The sequence below is a fragment of the Hemicordylus capensis genome, chromosome 5 (genome assembly GCF_027244095.1).
Source record: "Hemicordylus capensis ecotype Gifberg chromosome 5, rHemCap1.1.pri, whole genome shotgun sequence".
NCBI lineage: Eukaryota > Metazoa > Chordata > Lepidosauria > Squamata > Cordylidae > Hemicordylus > Hemicordylus capensis.
This window is the reverse complement of record NC_069661.1, coordinates 149,033,152-149,050,070: the sequence shown is the minus strand read 5'-3', so window position 1 is coordinate 149,050,070 and position 16,919 is coordinate 149,033,152. Positions and strand designations below refer to the sequence as shown.

General features: G+C 41.3%; 1 protein-coding gene and 1 long non-coding RNA gene across 6 annotated transcripts in view; one reads left to right on the top strand and one right to left on the bottom strand.

The window, feature by feature from the left end:
* PHTF2 (putative homeodomain transcription factor 2) overlaps positions 1-16,919 on the top strand; it is a 122,917-nt gene that overhangs the window by 95,199 nt on the left and 10,799 nt on the right. For all 5 annotated transcript variants that reach the window (XM_053253276.1, XM_053253277.1, XM_053253273.1 and 2 more), the window contains 8 exons: positions 3,296-3,497; positions 6,591-6,749; positions 10,128-10,343; positions 10,514-10,642; positions 11,452-11,724; positions 12,110-12,241; positions 14,553-14,639; positions 16,619-16,774. In XM_053253276.1, the coding sequence (XP_053109251.1) occupies positions 3,296-3,497; positions 6,591-6,749; positions 10,128-10,343; positions 10,514-10,642; positions 11,452-11,724; positions 12,110-12,241; positions 14,553-14,639; positions 16,619-16,774 (1,354 nt within the window). The remainder of the gene's footprint in view (positions 1-3,295; positions 3,498-6,590; positions 6,750-10,127; positions 10,344-10,513; positions 10,643-11,451; positions 11,725-12,109; positions 12,242-14,552; positions 14,640-16,618; positions 16,775-16,919) is intronic.
* Positions 4,368-16,919, bottom strand: part of LOC128326453 (uncharacterized) — a 62,622-nt gene continuing 50,070 nt past the window's right edge. Inside the window, exons 4-5 of the long non-coding RNA XR_008308051.1 lie at positions 10,068-10,264; positions 4,368-6,153 (exon numbers count right to left, since the gene is read on the bottom strand). This is a non-coding gene — a long non-coding RNA (uncharacterized LOC128326453). The remainder of the gene's footprint in view (positions 6,154-10,067; positions 10,265-16,919) is intronic.

The following is a 16,919-nucleotide window of genomic DNA, read 5'->3' as shown; positions in this document are numbered from 1 at the left end:
ATACAGTATAAGAACCCAATCCAAAACTCTGCACAAAAAGAGATAATCAGAGATGAAAGCCATTCTTCAGTTGTCAGGGATGGAAAAAGTCCACTGGAAAAGATGCATCTTCAAGCAACACCAAAAATCAGCAGCAAAAGTCTAGCCAATTTCCCAAGGGAAGGGAAATCAACAGGGAGCTAATCCACAGATTGCCCAGGGTAGGGAAATCCACAGAGAGCTGAATCCTGTGTGTTCACCAACTAAATCTCAGATGGAGGTGACACACACAAATTCTTATAGGCCCAGCAGATTCCACTGGGAGATGGTCCTTCAGGTACACTGGTCCCAAACTGCTTTAGTCTACAATTTATCAGCTGAGCAATTAAAGCTATTTTTCCCAAAGTCAAAGTGCTTTAATTGAAGGTTCCAGGTTTAATATGACAATGCGTAATTATTTTTCTATTCCTTCATCAGAAGGCTTTACTTGGCACAGTAGATTTCACTAGAACCTGGCTATTGTGAAGCTTTATGCTAATTGTTCTACTGCTTGCCTTCTAGAACTGCTAATGCAGCAAATACTGCTTCTGGCTTTGCTGTGTGTGTGGAACATGTCAGATTTAATTTAATGTGTTATCTGTTCTTCATTACTGGAAGTGACAATAGTGGCCTTTTCTTTCGCCTCACTTCCCTTGGTGTTAGGGGTATAAGTTAGCATACATGTGTAGTTGTCCTTAGCAGGATATTTATTTCATCCGTAACCTTTTAAAATGATACACAGTGATAAGCAGACTAAAATGTTAGCTGTTTTGTGTTTTTCTTCATTTTACTGATTCCCTCATATGATCCAAGTTGTACTGGAATCAGTAGCCAGGATTTGCAGCTTGACTGGCAACTGGGAATTGGGCAGAAATCTCAATCTTCAACTCCCGAGTTTGTCTTCTGCTGAAGACGACTGATAGGGCTGTAGGCTCTCTTTTACCGTGCCCTAGGAGAAAGGGGGCCTGACAGAAACTATTCTTTCTTTCTAGCAACAAAGGTGAACAAAATATCCAAAATCTAACAAGCTTAGAGAAAGTACTGTCAAAGAAAATGTAAACCATCTCTCTATATAATTCTCTAAGGCATACCCATGGCTAACCCTGTGTGTGGCAGCTCTCGCAAGAGTTCGCAAGCAGAAGCACCTGTTTGAGCAGTGGGGATTCCATATGCAGATAGAGAGGAGGAGCCCATGAGAGTAGAAGCACCATGGTGATTGGGCAGTGTAGATTCCATCTGCAGATAGGGAGGAGGAGCCTGTGATGGTTAAGGTCAGTTGGATTGCAACCATTACTGGTCGGAAGATATTCTTGATTGTAGAGGAGAGGAATCTCACTCTCGCTCTCTCCCGTGAGTGTCGTGAGGGAGGAAAGAGGCCCTTCAGGAGGAGGCTGCCGTTGTGTGAATTAAATGAGGAAACAAGATGAACAATATCTGTTAACTCAGGAAGGAAGAGAGAAAGAAAGGAAAAAAGGAGGGGAAGAAAGATGGGAAGAATGGGAAGAGAGAAAGAAGGAAGGAAGGGTGAGGGACGAGCCTGTCAGCGGTCTGAGGGGAACGAGTGGCCATGGCGTTGACAGCAAGAAGGGCCCAGACAACCACTGCTACTGTTTGGGGCATTGGTGGAGGGAGGCAGGCAAGGGACGGGCCCAGGCCTGTCAGCGGCCTGAAGAGAACAAGCAGCAATGGTTGTGGTGGCAGCGAGGAAGGGTTCAGTCAACTGCTGCTGCCCCTGTGGGAAAGAGCAGGGCTTGGGTGAGGGTGGGGAGGTCTCTGTGGATAGGGGGCTACAGCTTGGACAATAGGCACCAGCAATGCTGCAGCCACAACCAGCAGGGGTGAGGGGGATGGAAGCAACCGGATGGAGAAGGAAGAGCAGGAGTGTGGCTCAGGTGAGGGTGGAGAGATCTCTGAGGTGAGGAGGGCTGTGGCAGGGGGTATGGGGAGCAGTCAAGTACTAGCATGCAGATGCTCTGTATGGGTTAAGCTAGTATTAATAAAACATTACAATTAAGCCAAGCTACTCATTCATAGATGGCATTAGAGCATCAGAAAACATGATTGTACATTTAGCAATAAATGGTTTATCCTGCAAAACTGGACATCTTAAGTTTGCCGTGTGTGCGTGAACACATATTATGAAATGTGTCACTTTAGCTATTACTCTTCCAGTTACCAAGTATTTGAAGATAAAAATTTCAAACCCTCTCCAGTCCCCAGTCATAAGGGTTGAGGCCAGAACCAAGAACGAGTTCCTAAGTTATTTAGGGATAGTAGAAGGGTTAGTGTGACCAAAAGAAAGAGGCATTGTTCTCCCTTCCAGAAACCACATCAATTGTATTGTTGCTAATGCCACCAAGAGCAGCTCCCCATGCCCTGATACAGCCCATAAAGCTGTGAGACACTTCCTTCCTTCATCTACCTGTCTCCTAATTGTAAAGGGGCCCTTAACACAGCTTATTATTAATAAAGTATTCTCAATAGGTTGCACTGAAATCAAGATCTATTTTTAAAAACAGAATAAACAAAATTTGTAACAAAGTTATTTAAGCAGAATGTTGTAGTCGTCAACTAGGATTTCTGTGTATTGTATTGTGTGGTCTACTCCTTCTGTTCTCTTTTGGGTCAGTTCTCATCCTCATAGTCAGTGTATATTTTGGGGGGGTCAGTGATAGTGTTGCTTGCTGTTGCCTGGATCAAAAGGTGTTTTCTGCTAGCAGAAAGCACTTCCACTCATACAGTGGAGGCTCTCCAGTTACTCCTACTCCTTAAGCATCCCTGGGTTCCTTGCTTGTGTCTACCCAGTTTCTTTGATTTTTGCAGCCAGAGATTGCTCTTCATCTAGCCTTCTATTGAGCTTCATAGAGCTGCATAGAGGCCATATTACCCTGCTGTTGGTTTTAAAATTTATTTCTATTGAAAAGAGCAGCAAGTTAAGATAAGTCAGAGAGGATTCAAAAATTCCTTTTTAAAGGGATTCATGACATCTGAGGCAAGTAAGATTAAAGAGGTGCCATATTTATATCAGCATCCACGTTTCTATTTAAGGAAAATATTTCCTTCAAGACGTGCAGTTGACTTTGGCAAATAGCTTTATATGTCTTGAATCTGTAAAATATTGTGTAGACAAAATATACAGTCTGTTCTTATGCCACATGCTACATTCAGTGTTCATATCCCTGCATTTCTACTTTTATAGCAATTTTGGAGAATAGGGATGGACAAACCTAATATAAACAATGGCCATTAATATCATGTGTGTGTTGGTTAACTCTAGAGCAAAGAAAGCAAAGAATTCAATAGATAAGTCAACAGAGACTGACAATGGGTACGTCTCCCTTGATGGAAAAAAGACAGGTAAATGCAATGAAGACAGTTTACAATCCCAGGAGCCGCACAGTGACATTATCCGATCAGAAGAGATGTGCTGGGGCGCAGGGACAGTCAGAAATCCATACCACCACCCTAACCATCACAAAGTAAGTGTTGCATTGCTTCAAGTTTGCTTTTGATGGCACCATAGCATTGTTTTTAGACCAAAAGCCCATCTTGCCCATAGTTCTGTATCATCTAGTTGGTGTCCAAACTGTTAATGGTTCTGAACATTCAAGACCTAGTTAAAAACATCTTGTCGGCATCCATCTTTCTGTGCAACGATTCTCTTTCCAATCTTTATACACCCTTAAGGTTTCTTTGACCCCCTTTCTTGAACATTAGAATTTTTCTGAAAATCTTTAGACTAGCCTGTTTAGTAAAATGGAGAACTCAAAGGCTTCTATGTATGACAATCCCAGGTTGTCTGTTCTGTCAGGCAAATTAATGTTATGGTCGAACTGGTATTAGGTGCACTTTAAAGTCGGCCTTTTCTACTTCCTCCTGTGGGTTCTCCCTTTCGCACACCATTGCCACCAGCTATGATTGCTGTAAATAGGAGTGGGCAGCTTGCCATTTGTTGCTGCCCCCAATCTCTCCTTTGCGCTCTACCCTCCTTGCTGGCTGTGCCTCATTTGCTTGTCATCAGCATATCACTGCCCTACTCACCTCAACTTCAAGTGCGACAAAGCAGTGCCATATGGCCACTAGGGCAGTGGAGCCATGTTCAACCTGCCATACTGTGAATTACCCCCGGTGGTACTCACCACTGGGTAGGAAACACTGCTTTAAACCATAGGCAGAGAATCCCTGCTGTATGAGCCAAGTATTTGTCATGCAGTTTCTTTGCCTTATATCAGGGATTCTCAACATGTGGGTCCCCAGATGTAATTGGACTTCAACTCCCATAATTCCCAGCCAAAGACCACTGGGGCTGGGGATTATGGGAGTTGAAGTCCAATAACATCTGGGGACCCACAGGTTGAGAAACCCTGCCTTATATGATTGTATCGACCAAAGGTACTGATAACAAACTTTTCCAGTGTATAAATTTGTAAGATGGGTTCAATTTTTGTTCAATCAAACAAGAGGAAATAGATTCAACACTAAACAGAGGCAGTTTTGACAAGGATACATTTCACAACCCATTTCAGAACAAATGGGAACACAGACATAGGAAAAAAGACATGACCAGACAAATTTTTTGATTCTTCTGTCCCCTACCACTCTTGCTTCAGTAGGTCCTTTGAACCAAGCAATTAGAGTTGCTCTCTATGGAGATGTTGTTTCAATTAATAAGACAATGGAGTTTTTAATTGATAAGTGAGGTTTTTAATGGGGAAGTGTTCCTTGTTGCTTTGTTTGTTTTTCTTATGCTAAAACCAAAACAAGCTATTAAAATCAATATCAACATTGTTAATTCAGCATTGGTGACCTTCAATTCACAATCTGCTTGTTTAGAATAGTTATAATGGGGTTGTGTGTAAGTACAACCTTGCCAGATTTATTTTAAATGCAAGGTATGTCTCCCAGGCTTCTAATTTGCTGTTGTCCCACTCTGCATCTCAAGTTTAACATGTCAGAAAATGCTAGCTGGTTTTGCTACACTTCTTTGTTTAATGGGGTTTCTCAGTCCAAAGAAAGTGCATGTTGAGTTATCATGTTACTCTTCCTAATTAAAATACTGACCATAGTATTATTCTTTTCACTTATTCAAAAGTATAGACAAAAATGTATCTGAAGTTGGTTACTCCCAAATAAATAAGAATTATATGTGTACTCTAACTATAGAGTTGAGTTGCTTGACTGCTTTCATGTAAATGTATTAACTACATATACAGTAGTCAGAATTGAAGGAAGTTGGTTTCTGGAATATAACGGAGTGACACTACGTGGGCAATATTTACATATTGCTCAGTATTTACATATTGCCCACAATCTTGATGATCATTCCCTTCTACTGCTGTTCCTAACTTGGATCAGCAGTATTTTATGAAAATACAATGGAACAACACAGAACCTGAGACCTCTTTTCCTTTGCCATCTTTTTTTGGAGCACAGTGGCAGTTCATGGGAGTGCATAATCTATATATTTATTTCTCCTAGGCGTACTTGTTGCTAATCCCATGTGTGGCAGCTCTAGCGAGAGCAGCTGCCTAGGAGATAGCAATGGGGACAGGGAGACAATGGCAGTGGGCCAGGCCGGGCGCCCAGGATGGTGAGACGATGGTGACAGCGGTGGTGGGTGGGCCGGCTGGAGGCATAGATGCTCTGCGCCCGGCCCAGCTAGTAGTGGTTATTTGTCCTGATTACCAAAAGTAAAGAGTGTTCTGGAGGCACCTTGTGTAGTCCCATTTCTGAAACTGAGCAGGTGTGATCTGAGAATGAAGACAATTTGTGAATATTGCTATTCTGATTTCCTTTGGGGGAAGTGTGATTGAAAGTTCATAAAATTGCTCTTTTGGAACACATGAAACACCATGGATGTTCTTTGGAACACTTCTCTCTAGGATAGAAACAACAGTAATTCCTCGGAGTTAAACCTTTGATTTAGCAACCATATGGTTGAGCCCTACGCTTTTGTAACTTGTGGTCTCCTCTAATCTTTACCGGAAATGTTGCTGCTGCTGCTGGTGTCTGAAAGAGAACTGCTGTTTCCCTTGTTTGCCATCTGGCTGGCTTAAACAGTTGCACGATCCAAGACAAGAATCTCCCTTGAGTTGGGTTTTGCTGTTGAGTGTATTTAACATAGCTTCTGTAGTACTGAGTATAAAAGAGATAGAATAATAACTGAAAAATAATACTTTATTTTCCAGCTGGTGCATTTTCTTTCTCACACTAGCATATAAAAGAGAATACACGAGCCATCCACAAAACTAAAACTAAGCACCTACAAGATCTCAATTTGGCAGCCAGTCTGAAGCAAACCACAGGAGGAAATCATGTAAATGTGTTCCTAGCACTTCCTCCAGTTCCTTCACTTTTAATGATTCTTGAATCAACTGTGCACATACTATATTTTCCACAGTCAGAAGAGCTACATGATAAAGGGAAAATACAGCTTATGTTTCATTTTTGTAATCTTAAATGTATGGGCGGGGGGTGTCAATGCATGCAAAGCTGAATTAAGCTACACTTGGAGTAAAAGCAATGTATGTTTTACTAATAACCTGTTACTAATACATTTTTAATTGATCTAGGATACGAACAGAACAGTGACAAATGTGTCTGATGAAGTGTCAAGTGAGGAAGGGCCAGATACTGGATATCACTTGCGCCGTAATGCAGAACGTGTTTCCAGTGACTGTGTATTTCGAAACAGAAAATCCCATCATTATAAGAAACATTATCCTGTAGAGGTATGTCCTTGCAATGGTCCCAAAAAGACTTATGCAAGCAATAATGGGATTGCTTAAATGAAAGGTGGTATATAAATTTAACAATAAATACATACATACATACATACATACATCTATAGATAACCATGTCTATATTTTTGTTATGTGAATCTGCTCACTATGCAAACATAGAAATCTGCTCCTATGCAAACATAGGAAGCTGCCTTATACCAAGTCAGATCAGTGGTCCATCTAGCTTAACATTATCTACAGTGACTGACAGTGAATCTTCAGGCAGGAGTCTTTCCCAACCCTTCCCAGAGATGCCAGGGATGGAACCTGAAGGCATCTAAATGCAACACTGCTCTTCCAGAGCTATGGCCCTATCCCCTAAGAGGAATATCTTAAAGCAGACAATGCCCACAAGTAGTCACCCTTCCAAATTAAAACCAAGGCATATCCTGCTTAGTAAGGAGATGCTCATGTTCATGACTACCAAGGAGAGGGCTTACTTGGTGATGGCACCAAAGCTGTAGAACAGACTACTGAGATATAGTCTCCTGGTGTCAACTATTCATTTTGGCACCAAGTCCAAAATAAAAATTTTATTTGAAAGAAGTTTTAATTATATGTAGCTTGATGGTTGTTCTGGTGCTATTTTACCCATTGTTTTACTGCTGTTTTATTTAGTATAAAGTGGCTGTAATCTGTTTTTATATTGTTTTGCATTGTAGTTTAAATAGTTGTTAGCTGCCTTCTAAACTATATAGTCAGGAAAACACATTTTTAAAAGATTAGAAGTATTCTTCTCAGGATAACTCTATATTGGGAGTTGTTCATTCTCTTCGGATTGAGGAGTCCATTCTGATTCTGTGGGACAGTTTTGACATCATGTGGAGCCAAGATCATACCTTGGCTTTGCATTGGTATCTCAGAGCCTCGGGAGCACCCTTTACGTGCAAGCTTCAGAAGAATTTTCCAATTGTGACTAGAAGCAAGGATTAGCTGGCTATCCAGACCAACTAATCCTGGTTTATGCTAACCAGAGGTCTTAAAATAAACTACAATCTGAACTAGACTTCAAACCTTCTGACCTCAGGCATCATGATCAATCCTGGCTTGCTTCTAACCACAATTTTAAGTTGAATACTTCCAAGGTTCCCATATGAAAAAGAGGGGTTGTGTCCTCTCTAGATGGAGACATTGCACAAAGCTAAGCTTTAATCTTGGTTCTGAGCGACTTCCGAATCAGCCCAGTTTCTTCTGGCTGAGGACTCCATTGGTAGAATGAGAATGACTTCCTTCAGTTGACTCTGTGCACAGGGTTGCTTCCTGTCCGTATTCCTCAGAGGCATGGGATGGCAATTCCCACGCAACTGGAGATGAAAGGGTTATGAGGCAAGGTTACAATATCTGGGGCTATTAGTTTAGAAAAAAGGCAACTAAGGGGAGTCATGATAGAGACCTATAAACTTATGCATGATATAGAGAGAGTGGGAAGAAAGAGATTTTTCTCCTTCTCACAACACCAAAGCTAGGGGCTCTCCCATGAAACAGATTGCCAGGAAATTTAGGACTGACAAAAGGAAGTACTTTTTCACACAACACATAATTAATCTGTGAATTCTCTGCCATGGAACTTGGTAGTGGCCACCAGTTTGGATGACTTTAAAAATTGCTTAGACAAATTCATGGAGAACAAGTCTATCAGTGGCTACTGGTCTTGATGGCTATAGGCTTCCTCCAGTCTCAGAGGCAGGATGCCTCTGAATACCAGTTGCAGGGGAGTATCAGCAGAAGAGAGGGCATACCTTCAACTCCTGCTTGTGGGCTTCCTAGAGATACCTGATGGGCCACTGTGGGGAAACAGAATGCTGGACTTGATAGGCCTTGGGCCTGATCCAGTGGGAGTGGAAGAGCATCTCATATGCTTTCTGGGAAGAAATGTGAAGAGGACTGATTTTAAAGGGCTGATCTTGCTTCATTTTAGACCAATCAATCAATCAACTGAGATAGCAGCTATACATATAGAAACCCCCTTTCATCTCTGTATCCCTACTGTAGGTTCATTTACTTAATGTAATGCTAGATCCCTGTGAACCAACTTTTATATGCATTCAAATTAGTTTACATTATAGTTGACTTGTTACAATTAAATAAGAACTTGGCAGCCTAGTCCAATGGTGCCAGCTGCTTAACAGCTAGAATGGTGTACTATCATTGAAAACTGTTACTCAGCCAAACCGTTGCTCCACATGCTTCTAAACTATCAAAGCCTGTTTTCAACTTACAATAACATTTGCCAGTGCGAAGGGCATGGGCCAGTGTGATATAAGGATCTGTAGGGACTTGGGGTAGGAAACATTTTGCTAAGTAGGGTCTGCCCTGATCTGCATTTGAATGGTCCACTGCATGTGAGCACTATCAAATATTCTCCTTAGGGGATGGGGCTGCTCTGAGAAGAGTACCTACCTCCTTGCATGCAGAAGGTTCCACGTTCCCTCCCTGGCAGCATCTCCAAGATAGGGCTGAGAGGGACTCCTGCCTGCAACCTTGGAGAAGCCGCTGCCAGCCTGCGTAGGAAATACTGAGATAGATGGACCAAGGGGGTCTGACTTGGTAGAAGGCAGCTCCCTGTCTTCCTAGAAACCTCATGTGGAAGTGTGTTTTGGAAGTGTTTCCTGAGAACAAGAAATGGATTTGTAGCTCAGTGCTAAAGCATCTGATTTGCAGGCAGAAAGTCCCAGGTGCAATCCCCATCATCTCCAGGCAGGGCTGGGAGACACTTCGGCTGGAAACTTTGGAAAGCTGCTGCCACTTAGATGGACCAAGGGTCACACTCTGTATAGGGCAGCTTCCTATGTTCCTAAGAGGTAGAACTAAGTTACAGCAGTGGAGCAAGGTATAAGGCGGTTTCCTGCTTTAAGTGCTGCATTCTATGCTCTGCTAGTAGTGGAAAATACAAGAGAGTTTGAAGAAACCCATATTCTTTTAAAAATAAATGTCTTAATTGTCAAAAGACTACTGTACTAGTAGTGAGGCTTTTTTTAAAAAAAATGCCAGGAAAGCTTTTCATTTCTTTAAAAGGATTACCTAATTAACAGAGCCACCTAATGGTGCAGCGGGGAAGTAACTTGCCTAGGGAGCAAGAGGTTGCTGGTTCAAATCCCCGCTGGTATGTTTCCCAGACAGGCAGCCACGATATAGGAAGATGCTGAAAGGCATCATCTCATACTGTGCGGGGGTGGCAGTGATAAACCCCTCCTGTATTCTACCAAAGAAAACCACAGGGCTCTGTGGTCGCCAGGAGTCGACACCGACTCGATGGCACAACTTTACCTTTAATTAAAAAACAGCTGGGCTTCAGCATTAAATGGATACATGATGTCTATCTTTCAGGATGTTCCTAAATCGGGCACTAGTTGCAGTTCTCGATGTTCAAGTTCCAGACAAGATTCTGAGAGCACAAGGCCAGAGTCTGAGACGGAAGATGTGTTGTGGGAGGACCTTTTGCATTGTGCAGAGTGCCGTTCATCCTGTAGCAGTGAAACAGATGTGGAAAACTCTCAAGTAAATTGTATGAAAAAGGAGTATAGAGATGACCCATTTCATCAGGTTAGTACTGTAAGAACTCACATCGTCTACACCTTGCCAGTCCTGTCAGTATTGCCAAAAATACTTGCCAATATAGGTTTCTGAGAATCAAATACATTTTGATAATGATGAATTTGTGTTTGTCATACAAAATTCACTGTATATCCCCCCCCCCTTTTTTTTTTTTAAAGAGCCACTTGCCCTGGTTCCATAGTTCTAACCCTGGGCTGGAAAAAGTGAGTGCTATTGTTTGGGAAGGTAATGACTGCAAAAAAGCTGATATGTCAGTGCTTGAAATCAGTGGCATGATCATGAACAGAGTGAGTATTTTTATTTGCATTTATAACACGCTTTACCCCAAGTCAAATATATTTCTCTGAAAGACTTGCAATCTAAGAACTTGTTGCAGTTCTGTGGAGGTTTTGGTTCAGTTGTAAGTCCAAATAAGAAATTACCCTTTCCTTTTAGCAGCAGATTGACTAGGTTGGTCCAACCTTGCAAGCCTCACCTGCTTTGCACAGCATGTCACTTATGCAGGATAGCAAACGGCTTCTAATCCCTGTAAAAAGTGTAGAGCATAACTGGAATTGGTTTGTATCCCTTAGAAGGAACCTTAATAAAAAAACAATCAAAACTTTGATTAGATCAAAATGTATCTAATATCTGCCATGTCACTATTTTCCCATTCACCTGAGTGGAAAAATAGGGGCATTGTTGGTAGGTATGAAATGGTTACTTCCACAGGTGCAAGGACAGTACCGGTCAGTCCCATCAGTTGCAGCCCCTGTGGCAATTTTTGTGGGGGCCTCGCCCTCAGGATTGCCTTTTGAGGATAGAAGGGGATGCAGTGAAAGGAAAAGTGGAAAAGATTTGTTTCATGTGAATCGAATCCATGAACATTTTTTTAGTATCACACTGCATCAGATAAATATACTGACCCCCGAAAAATCGCTAAACTGTGTTGCTATATATTGGTGGCTTTCTTATGTTTAGCTTTGAAGGTTGTTTTATACTTTTCAAGAGTATTTTGGGAACAACCACTTGAATAGAACAATAGTGAGCAAGATTTGTTGTTAACATGCATCATATTAAAATTTTGTTTCTTATTTTTCATTTTTCTCTTCTTTAGGTGAATAGCTATATACCAGGAATAGGATATCAGATTTTGGGGAATGTTGTGTCTCTAATCCTTGGCTTAACACCATTTGTATTTCGACTTTCTCAAGCTAAGGATTTGGAGCATCTAGCTACACATTCTGCTATTGAACTTTATACTATTGCATTTGGGTCAAATGGAGGCATAATGGTTCTTTCCATGGTTATGATATGCTTCATAGTTCGTGTATCCCTTGTATGGATTTTCTTTTTTCTCTTATGTGTGGCTGAGAGAACCTACAAACAGGTAGGCATTGTACCGAACTTCTCATGTTATTTTACCTAAGGCAGGAAACTGCATTTAAATTGCTTTTGTTTGGAATAGGAATACCTTGCTGTGTTTCTGTATTTGTAGGGATATAGAAGCAGTATATTGGGTTGTTGCCAAAGGTTACCTTCCTTTGATGGAAGAAGCGAACCTTTGAATACAGCCCGACATTTCTAGTTCGGCCTGGTTGTGGTAATGGTGGTATTTACAATTTTATTACTTTTATATCCTGTTCTTGCTCTAAAAGTCAGTGTGGTGATTTCCTTCCCTACTTGCTGTCTTAAAATAGAACGAAGTGATGAGCTTATCTTCAATGCCATTTTTCTGCATCGTTAGATGCATTTATATTTATTTGCCTTTACAGAGGCTACTCTTTGCCAAACTCTTTGGTCACTTAACATCTGCAAGAAGGGCACGAAAGTCTGAGGTCCCTCACTTCCGATTAAAAAAGGTGCAAAATATTAAGATGTGGCTTTCCCTTCGCTCCTACTTGAAGGTTTGTGAGTCAAAATTTCTCATTTGTTGTTTACATTATCAAAATAGATTCATCTTACATAATATACAGCTTATATTATACAGTAAACATTGTTCCTTGAATCTTTGTTTTCCTTGCTTTGCTCCTCTGGTTGGTAATAAGGATGTGCACAGAACCGGTTCCATGCACTCCCAGGAGGGTGCGGGTTGTGTGTGTAAATTTAAGAAGCCGGGAAAGCACTGCCTTCCTGCCAGCCCCCACCCCGCCGCTCTTCCCTCGCTGGCACTCTCCAAAAGCAGGAGCGAGGGACTGCAGTGTTTCTCCTGCACCCCGTTCTGCTGCCACGCAAATGGCCGGCATGCATGCACACTGCATGCATGCGCATGTGTGTCGGCCATTTGCGTGGCTACACAAAACAGGATGCAGGGAGGAACACTGTAGACCTGCGCGCCACCGAGCAAGAGTGGCAGGCCAGGCAGGCAGTGCCTTCCTTGCCTCCGAAAGTTACACACACCCCGCGTTTGAACTGGTTTGGATGCCAATCGATGGAACCAGTTTGGCGCTCCAGAAAAGGAGTGCCAGACCGGTTCCGTGCACATCCCCAATATTATAATATAGTTAATATTAACTATAATATTATAGTCCAGTAGGACTATATTCCTCCTTGTGAAGATATCAGCAGTTCAGTCATTCTGGGTTGGAGCCAAAGGAATCTTTGCATGAATGAAGGCACTTTTGATCATGCGTGGGGGGCCAACTCCCCTCTTCACCAGCCAACTTAACCCCCAACTCCCCTCTTCACCAGCAGCCTCCCATGCGACATCTCACACTGTTCCTGCAAGTTCGTTTACCCTCAGGATCGGTTCTTCTGGGTGGTGCAGGAAGGAGTGAGCAGGAAAATCCTACTCCATTGACAGAACTCCACTTGGCTGTTAAGATCCTGTCCTCTGTCGGTCTTAGTTTTAGCAGGTTACTCTTTGGTTTTATGCAATGTTCCTTGTAAGATTTCTATTGGAAATCTTATGCTGTGGGAAGTAACTTTCCATTCATTTTTCTTTATTTTTTCCAGACAGATGGTGCTTGTTTGTTATGTTTCCTTATGCAGCACTATTGTTTACTGCATCAAATATTTGCTAATCACTCTGGGCATTGGTGTCATAGAGGGATCATCTCCTCTTGTTTTAAAGCAGCCGCCATATTCTTTAGTAATTTATGACAACAGTACTCTTGGATGTCTTTCAACTCTGCATTTATCTTGGATAATGGCCAGTCATGCAGACATTCCTGGACAAGCACTCTTCTCTTGTATTATTACTTGGAAAAGAGCCGCAGATACTGAATTTATTTCATTTAAGGATATTTCTCCTGCTTGTTTGGATACTCTGCATGGCCCAAGTAAAAGAGATAATTTCCATCTATGTAACTAGATGTGTACTTTGATGCACTTACTCTTTTTGTCCTTTGGAAAATCTAATCCTGTGGGTATTGCGGGAGGGGGTGGGACAAGGTTTTGCTGTCAATTTAGCTGCCTTAGGGTCCAGCAGAGGGAGCTAAAGAGAAGAATCTAAAAATAGTGGATTACTCTTCTGTGAAAACCTAGCAGTGAGATTTAAAACAAGTCTAAATTGTCATGTCAACCTTGCATGTGTTGCCTCTTGTTCTCCTTCAGCACAAGTTGCAAAATATTTATCAGATTGGTCTATCATAGTAAACAAATGCTGTAAACATCATTCATTTTCTTAACACAGCACATTCTTGTTCTCTAATTTGAGAGCTCTTGTGAATTTTGAGGTCTTAAGTCTGGGTGACAGTAGAATTTTAAGTAACTGAAGTTCCATGCACAAAAGCTCCCAGGACGAGTTATTTTATTCTTGGTTTAAACTGCCCTCAGTCTTAGAAACAGAATATTTTATTGTGGTCTGGTGGTGGTGGTAGTAGTAGTAATAATAATATTAATAATAATAAATAGTTGTTGTTGTTGTTAGGTATATATACATGTATGTGTATTGTAGTAACTTTGATAATTTTATAGTAATGGACTCTTTTCCAGAATTTTGTACACTTCCTTTCTAGTGGGAGGTGGATCAAAGTAACTAAGCCATAGTATTTTAAGAATCACTTTTCATGAAAAGATGACACAGTTGAAATTCATCATGTAGTGATCAAAACTGTGTCAATTAGAGATGGAATTATTCTGTTAATGGTAAGGTTGTATTTTCTTGAGTCATCTTTTCCCTGTCTTCACTGTGAATAAAGATTATTAGAAATCAACAGCACATTCCATTGAACTGTCTGAGTTGGTTTTAAAATATTGACATGTTTCCTCTTTCAGCGACGAGGTCCTCAGCGGTCAGTTGATGTAATAGTCTCATCTGCTTTTTTGTTGACTATTTCAGTTGTATTTATCTGCTGTGCACAGGTAAGGGAAATCTGACAGGTAGTGATTAATTTTTAAATCTTTAAAGCTTGTTGTGAAAACAGCTTAGACAGTTTGGAACTGTGCATTCATCCACTTCTACATGGCCAGTACAGCTCTAGGTCTTCTGGTGTCCCTGGAGGAACAGTAGATGTGTGGAAGAGGTCAGTGTAGCTGTTCACCTTGCCAGTTGCTGGATCCTGGCATGCCATTTCTACTTTGCCTAGTGTCATGGTCTGGCATTAAATAGCCCTGTGAATAGGGAAAGGTAAGCAAACCAAGCTTTTGCTTCTCCCACCTTAGGATTTTACCACTGCCACCAAGTGGGAGTCTACTTCCTTTGCTTGTTGCCACCAAATAGCCCACAGTATAGCCCAGTCTCCAACAGTAACTCACATAGCGTTGGATAGCAAGCAAGCGTGGAGTGGGAAACAAATTCAGAGACCATGAAAGAGCTAAAGAGAGTTATGTCCAATTTTATATTGTTCAGAAATTGTTTCATGAACATTTTCTATATTTTAAAAAGCCCACTTTAGCAAAGGATGACAATTCAAAGTAGGATAACCACATCTAGCTATCCTGTGTCGCTAATATATCCAGTCTTACCAGCTCCTCAGGCCTTCCAGCAGCTTTCTTCTTCCTGTAAAACCTCTGAACCTCCTACCTTTGGCTTCTTCCTACAATCTCTATTCTTTTAAAACCCTTCTTCAAACTCTGCCTTTGATACTCTAAAATTACTCTCCTCCCCCACCCTGCCCAACTTTCTAAAGTAACCAACCAGGAAGGCAGATTTTGCATTCTAGTTTTTGTTCTGCCAAGGCTTTGTTTTATTTTCCCCTTTTGGTTACCATTTCCTGGGCTATTTATTTACAACATTTATATTCCGCTCCTCCAGTACATTACTGCTCGGGGTGGCTCACAACATTTATAAATCAGTTCCAATATAAAATCAGACTAATGAAATGAACCAAATTAAACAAGTTAAAAATCCAAGCTAAAGCCACAATCAAAATTAGCTTTTAAAATTCCAAATTAAAATCTTAAAGCTAAAAACTAAGAATTATACAAACTAAAGACTAAAGACCCTACTAGATATACACAACAGGTGAAACATTACAATGTTTTTCGAAACATTACAATGTTTCGAATGAAACATTACAATGTTTCTTAAAAACACTGGGAGGAAGCATGGCGAAGCTCTTCAGGGAGGGCATTCCAAAGCTGAGGGGCCACAACCGAAAAGGCCCTGTCTCTAGTCCCCACCAATCGGATCTCTGTTAGTGGCTGGGCCATGAGCAGGGCCTGAGATGACGAGCGGAGGGCCCTGGCAGGTTCATATGGGCGGATGTGGTCCGACAGGTACCCTGGCCCCAAGCCGTGTAGAGCTTTAAAGGTCAATAACACCACCTTGAATCTAGCCCGGAAGTGGGCCATTTAACATCCAGTGGATGTTACCATTTCCTGGGCTACCCTCTTGACCTGTATCTTCACAAACCCATTTAAAAAAGAAAAAAAAGGCCAAGATGGCATAGCATCCACCCAAGATGGCATAGCATCCACTGTCACTCATAATCAAATGGCTCAATTGCTCTCTTGAGGGTATAGCTTGGTTTATTTAATTAAGATTGTTCCATTTAGTCTTCATTGGCCACCTTGCTGATGAATATCAAGAGTCTAAGGATCAAAGCATTTAATTTGAAACACTCATGTGCATTTTTTCACTGAATGAACTATTCAACAAGCAGCACTGAAACTAATGGAAACTGCCCAGGATCAGGGTTGTAGTCTTGTACAGCTGCATTAATTTCAATGGGGTTTCTGCAGGAGAACTTATTTGTGAATTGTGCCTTTTCTTTAAAGCCTTAGCTAACTATGTTATAAAAGATCTACATCCAATGGTGACTTAAGCATTTGTGATGTGTGGGTATTTGGATGCTAATCTGTAGTATTGATACCTCAGTTTTGCTTCTTTTTTCTTTCAGTTGCATCATGTGCATGAGATCTTTCTTGATTGTCACTACAATTGGGAACTAGTGATTTGGTGCATTTCATTAACTCTATTTCTTCTAAGATTTGTTACACTTGGATCTGAAACAAGTAAAAAATACAGCAATACCTCAATATTACTTACTGAACAGGTGAGAACTGTCCAGGTAGGAGTGATGACTGCATTCCAAATGCAATAATATCTGACATACTGTCTTATGGAGTCATACGATTGGTCCATCTAGCTCAGTATTGTCTACACTGGCTGTAGTCATGTGCACGGACCGGTTTGGAGGC